This window comes from Nicotiana tabacum, chromosome 3, assembly GCF_000715075.1.
Source record: "Nicotiana tabacum cultivar K326 chromosome 3, ASM71507v2, whole genome shotgun sequence".
NCBI lineage: Eukaryota > Viridiplantae > Streptophyta > Magnoliopsida > Solanales > Solanaceae > Nicotiana > Nicotiana tabacum.
In genome coordinates this window covers 74,489,769-74,496,080 of record NC_134082.1, presented here as the reverse complement: position 1 = coordinate 74,496,080, position 6,312 = coordinate 74,489,769, and the positions used below count along the sequence as shown (strand labels likewise).

Sequence of the window (6,312 nt, the reverse complement as noted above, 5' to 3'; positions counted from 1 at the left end):
GGGGAATTGGACTGGGTAGGCTAACTTGATTGGGCAAAATTTGGGGCGAATTTGGCCCATTGAAATTATCTTTGGCCCAAAATTTACAAAACCCATCATAACCTTAATTCTTTTTTTTTTTGTTTTTTTCCTTTTTAATTAAAAACCCTAATCAAATTAATTAAGAACCTAAATTAATTCCTAAATCAAATTTATTCTTAACAACTAATTTAGCACTAATGAAAGGAAATTAATGATTTAAAATTAAAAGCTAAGGATCAAATGACCATGGTATTTTTGAGATTTTTACTAATACACAACTTAAATCTTAAAAAATGCAAATAAAAACCTAAAATGCAATGCATGAATATTTTTTGACATTTTTGTGGTATTTTCTTATAATCTTAAATATGGCAACTAAATGCAACAATTAACAAGAAATTCCTAAATATTCTATGAAAGTTAAAAACAATTAAGAAAAATCTATTTGTGAATTTTGTAGGAGTATTTTAGTCGGGCAAAAATCACGTCCTCACAAATCCTACTCTAAGTACAATTCTATATGAAGAAAGAAATCCCATGATTGGCTAATCAATCCGCCTTTTCTTGATACGTGCCGGAATTTACACCGTGATCCTCGCCCGATTGCGGATATTTCGTCTTTTCGTTATTCGACTTGATAAGTTTCCCCCAATCTCTATCTTGTTCGGTTTCGATCTTGGTCGATCTCAGTCTTAATCGGTCTCAGGGCCACATGCTCGGCAACCTAACTTTGCATCATAGTTTGATATAATACTCGGTTGAACCTTGGCTTATCGCGCTCCAGTCTCGATCAGTCATACAAAAAGGGAAAACTCGAATTTGACCGTATACAAATTTTCTTATTTTTGGACTTACACACAAAACCCTTCGTGGAGAGATTTGGTACAGACGAAGGAATTTATTGGGGCATTTCGTGGTGGAAAAGATGAGGATAATATAATTGGTGGAGGGAAAGGGATCAGATGGAAGGGAAAATAAAAAGTAAAAAAGAAGTAAAATAAATAGAATAGAGATTTAGAGTTAATTATGTGGATTATTTAATTACGTGATATTTTTTATTGAGGGGGTCCCTTGCCACAGTGGACAACCGTTAGAGTTATTTTTATCTATTTTTTTATGACAGAGACGTATTTGGATCGATAGTAAAATTAGGAATAAACGTAAATAATTTAGTAAAATAGAGGGATAAATTTGCCTTTTACCCTTCTGAAGTTAGCTAGATGAATCCTTATTGATATAATAAAAAGATGGAGTTGGCAATAGAATTTTCACGTATAAAATATGCATAGTCTTTTATTCACTCAAGTCCTACCTTAGTTACTTTTCCACCAACGAACTTTAACGGTGTTAGTCCTACCAGACTTCAATATTGTCTCTACTTGCTTTGTTGTTCTCCCTATTTCCACTCAAAACTAAACGTTCCAATTGGATCTGCGCTTCCGATTTAAATGCTACTTATAAATATCCCCAACAATCCACCTTTCTCCCTCGTCTTCTCCAAACACAATTTTCGTGTGTCTACAAACCAAACACCCCCACAATTATCTCAGCCCTCTGCTTCAAGTAAAAAGAAAAAATTAGCCTTGATCTCTTTTTCCAAATATTTGCGTAATACACAGCTCCAATTCATCTCTACCAACGAGAAAATGGTGAATTTCATGATGGATAAATATATTGTCCCCACTTTCTTTGTTTCTCTATTGGGGTTCCTTCTTCTTTATATTTTGCGACCAAGATTAAGAACCGGCCCCTATTACAAGAAAAAAGACCCTAAAACCAGCCAAAAATGTGACACCCAAAATGTAATTTCTAGCAATTTAACCAATGGTGAATGCAAATTGGAAAAAGGGTCCGATGCTGATATCATCATTGTTGGAGCTGGGGTTGCTGGTGCTGCTCTTGCTCATACCCTTGCCAAGGTCTATTCCTAATTTCTCTTATTGTCTGTTTTCTATTTACTGTTTTCATTTTTTAATTTCCAAGTTCCTTTTCCTAACATATTAGTTATAGAAAAAAAACCTTTTTTTCTAACTAAGAGAAGATTAATTCGTCATTTCTGAGAAAGCAAGAACGAACAGCTACTTGGTGGAATAGTCTAGGTGGGTACAAACTTGCCGACACTACCGTCATTAAAAAAAAAAGGAAAAAAGAAAAGGAAATTATCTTATTGGTGAGGTGATATTGTGGGTCTAGAAAGAGGGATGAAGGAAAATTTGTTTTTGCATATGCAGATTCATTAATAGTTCTAGTAAAGAGTAACTTTTAGCTCTTTTGAAGAAGGTCTTTTGAATTTAAATTACTTGTATGCGTATAAACTAGTCCTTCCATCCTAATATAGTCTGGCACTTTTGCTTATCAAGAGTTAATTGGACTAAATTTCAGAGCAAAATTGGACTCGATTAATTCATTTTTGTTTTGAAATTAAAAGCCAGCTGACCAGAAACCATAGGAAAAGTACTATAAGTTGCAATTCCACTCATATCAAAATGGTGCAAGCAGACTTCTACGATGTGAGATTAACTTAGTTTGTATCTTGGGAAGGGAAATATGCTAAACTTTCGGAAGAGGGAGTTGTTTATTATCTTTAATCCAACATAATGGTGCTGTTAATTTTCATATCATGATGGTAAGTGTGATATTTTAATGGTCCGGGGTAAAAAACTATGAGTCTCTAGCTGTCATGGAAATTTTGGCATTTGATCCTTCAACTTGTTTTTTTTTTTTTTTTTGTTAAATCTTTTGAGCTTTTACCAATTGCCCTGATCCTCCCCAAACCCCTAAACTTTTTATCCTTTTGGCAACTGTTGCAGGAAGGGCGAAGAGTTCTTGTCATTGAAAGGGATTTGACAGAGCCCGATCGGATTGTTGGCGAGTTGCTACAGCCTGGAGGTTATCTTAAATTGATTGAGTTGGGCCTTGAAGGTAAGAGGAAAAAAAAAAAAAGTAAAACAAAGAGCTTACAATTGATTGTTCTGTGATAGAGCTGGTAGGCGCAATACTAGATTTTACTATAAACTATGAATTAAGTTCTACTTTTAACTGAATTATGGACAAATATTTCAGTTTCCAGTCTAAGTTTGCGTAATTGTTTTTGGTAGTGCACTCCTAACGTTTTCCATTGGGCTGCAGATTGTGTTGAGGATATTGATGCCCAGCGGGTGGTTGGATATGCTCTTTTCAAGGATGGGAAAAGCACAAATGTTTCCTATCCCTTGGAAAATTTCCATTCTGATGTGGCTGGGAGAAGCTTCCACAATGGGCGTTTCATACAAAAGATGAGAGAAAAAGCAGCTACTTTTCCCAAGTAAGCTTTCCCTATGTAGTCTATTTATTGTATTGATCTGCTTGAGATGTTTCATACTTTTAGTAATGGATGCAGTCTTGTTTATGTAATTATCCTTCTCCTTAACAAAGTCGCAAATTATCAGCTGGCTGCTCTTTGTTAAATTATGTACAGTGTACGATTGGAGCAAGGCACTGTAACATCCCTGATTGAAGAAAATGGATCCGTTAAGGGTATCCAGTACAAAACGAAGGCTGGTCAAGAACTTAAAGCACATGCTCCTCTTACAGTAGTTTGTGATGGGTGCTTTTCAAACTTGCGACGCTCTCTTTGCAACCCTAAGGTGAACTTAGAACCATTAAACGCGTCGCTTGATTGCTTTCTTTGATGTCATATGCATGCATCAGGTCAAGCAAAAAATTGTGCCTTCATATGCCTGGTGATATATGTGAGTTGGGCTGAGTTTGACATATTTAGATCTTGGAATCATTGTAAGTGTGATTACCTATTGACATTTGCAGGTTGATATCCCATCTTGCTTTGTTGGTTTGGTATTGGAACTGGAGAACAATCAACTTCCATACCCAAACCATGGGCATGTTATTCTGGCAGATCCTTCGCCCATCTTATTTTATCCTATTAGTAGCACAGAAATCCGCTGCTTGGTCGATGTACCTGGTCAAAAGCTTCCTTCTCTTGCTAATGGTGATATGGCAAATTATTTGAAGACTATGGTGGCTCCCCAGGTAGCTATAGTTTCCTTACATAGTACTAATCGTTTAAAACATCAGAATATATACTGCCGGTTATTAAGTCCTAGATTTTTTTTTCTACCTCATATATAACTTCCTGTTTCTGAAAATACATTTTTTATACCTCCCGACATGCTTCTGTTACTGATCTATTGATTTATTCAGGTCCCACCTGAGCTACATGATGCTTTTATAACTGCAATTGATAAGGGGCATATTAGAACTATGCCAAATAGGAGCATGCCAGCTGCTCCGTATCCTACCCCTGGAGCTCTGTTACTTGGTGATTCTTTCAACATGCGTCATCCTTTAACTGGTGGGGGAATGACAGTTGCGCTTTCAGATATTGCAGTGTTAAGGAATCTTCTTAAGCCATTGAACGACCTGAATGATGCAGATGAGCTATGTAAATATCTGGAGTCCTTTTATACTTTGCGCAAGGTAAAGCTCCGGCTCTGTCCTCTGGTTTACTCTATTATCAGTTTTGACTGATTTGTAGTAATATGTGTTATGGCTTATTGAGAAGAAAATTTGATTTCAGTTTCTTGATCAAGTGTAGGAGAAAGAACATATGCTTAATTATCATTAGCTAAAACATCCATATTCTTTTCTCTACTTTTAACTGCTTTATTCATGTTTTATGAACTGAAAAGTTGCATTTTAACGTGGCATGAGTAATCTTTTACCTGATAGCTTTGCCAATTTCTCAGAAAATCATATTTTATTTGAAGTGGGGTTAATTTCTGAAACATACGTCTCTATTTGATAGCTCTTCCGTTGAAAAGAATACAAACAAATTGAACTGAAACACTGGATTGAAAAAATTGTTTCTTTTTTATGACTTAATTAGCCTGTCACTCATTATTGTATTGGTCTCTGTTTGCAGCCAGTGGCTTCAACAATAAATACTTTGGCTGGAGCACTGTACAAGGTGTTCTGTGCTTCTCCTGATCAAGCGAGGAAGGAGATGCGAGAAGCATGTTTCGACTATTTGAGTCTTGGAGGTACTTGTTCAACAGGACCCGTAGCTCTACTCTCTGGTCTTAATCCTAGCCCGCTGAGCTTGGTACTCCATTTCTTTGCTGTGGCCATATATGGAGTTGGTCGTTTACTCGTTCCATTTCCTTCCCCAAAGAGATTGTGGATTGGAGCTAGATTAATCTCGGTATGTACCTGAACTATGATTTTCAAACTTTCTCCTCCATTGAATCTTCGTAAATGTGCTATGTTGCACTTCGTTCCAGTTGAAATTCCTGCTTTCCTGCATCATCGTTTTTCCTTGTGCAAAAGTGTGACTCGTATGGCATGAATTCCCTTTTTGCAGGCTGCATCGAGTATCATATTTCCCATTATAAAAGCAGAAGGGGTCAGGCAAATGTTCTTCCCAACAACAATACCAGCATATCACAGAGCTCCTCCAGTAAACAAGGGGTCAGATCAGATTAAGCAAAATAAATAATTGAAGTTTTGTTCCATGAATAGCATCAACATTTATACACTTGCTTTTTCAAAGCAAGAAATGTAAGTTGCAATCCCCTCCCAAAAAAATTAAAGATAAAAATAAAAATAAAGAGAGACTACCATATTGTAGCCATATCATACCAATTAAGGAAGCTCAAGTACGTAGTAGTTGAAATCCAGTGCCACTTTTTAACCTGTAAAATTGAACATTGTAGCCTTTTTATCTTGGACAGTACAATTCATACCTCATTTGTAGTTCTGAGTAAGAGATTCACAATTACGTTTCTATATTGTACATCACGGTTATGTATTGCTTATCAGTTTGTTTAAAGTTGCCTTTTCGTTCTCAACTTCTTAAAAGATTGCATCTTCAATTAATAACAATTGTTTTAAATATTTTGGGATCTCAGAGCCCATGGAATTAATCTCACTAGAATCTCTAATGTCTCATGGGGCGTTCAAAAAACCATGTATGATGAGTTTGTTTAGTTAATTGATGAGTTAAGAGAAATGGACCATTAACTCTTTGTGCATATCTTGAAGGTTTTGTGGGGCAAGGCTTCACATGCCCTAATCACCCTTTCCTTGCAACTAACAGAAGATTTGGTTTTGGACTTCATTATGACTATTTTTATTAGGATTAGTTAAAGCATCACAGATAACTATGAATTAAACACAAAAGATCTTTGCAAAGTCATTTTCTTCTATTTAATTTGTGTTTTCCATCGTCAAGCATATTGAGAAACACATGTGTTTACCCGTAAAACGGTACAATTGAATTTATAACGTGGTTTA

General features: G+C 35.9%; 1 protein-coding gene across 1 annotated transcript; it reads left to right on the top strand.

Annotated features, from left to right (window-relative positions):
• Positions 1-1,424: 1,424 nt before the first annotated feature.
• On the top strand, positions 1,425-5,779 carry LOC107821041 (squalene epoxidase 3). The gene is made up of 8 exons (XM_016647433.2): positions 1,425-1,940; positions 2,832-2,943; positions 3,151-3,325; positions 3,479-3,647; positions 3,826-4,050; positions 4,222-4,497; positions 4,943-5,221; positions 5,381-5,779. The coding sequence occupies exons 1-8, from the start codon at positions 1,470-1,472 to the stop codon at positions 5,513-5,515; spliced, it is 1,842 nt and encodes a 613-aa protein (XP_016502919.1). The 5' UTR covers positions 1,425-1,469; the 3' UTR covers positions 5,516-5,779.
• Positions 5,780-6,312: the final 533 nt, after the last annotated feature.

Excerpts from the sequence above, each read along its gene's own strand:
- LOC107821041 (XM_016647433.2), top strand. The coding sequence starts at position 1,470 with ATGCTACTTATAAATATCCCCAACAATCCACCTTTCTCCCTCGTCTTC. Across the intron at positions 3,648-3,825 it reads GCTCTCTTTGCAACCCTAAG|GTTGATATCCCATCTTGCTT; the intron begins GTGAACTTAGAA and ends TGACATTTGCAG. Across the intron at positions 5,222-5,380 it reads TTGGAGCTAGATTAATCTCG|GCTGCATCGAGTATCATATT; the intron begins GTATGTACCTGA and ends CCCTTTTTGCAG.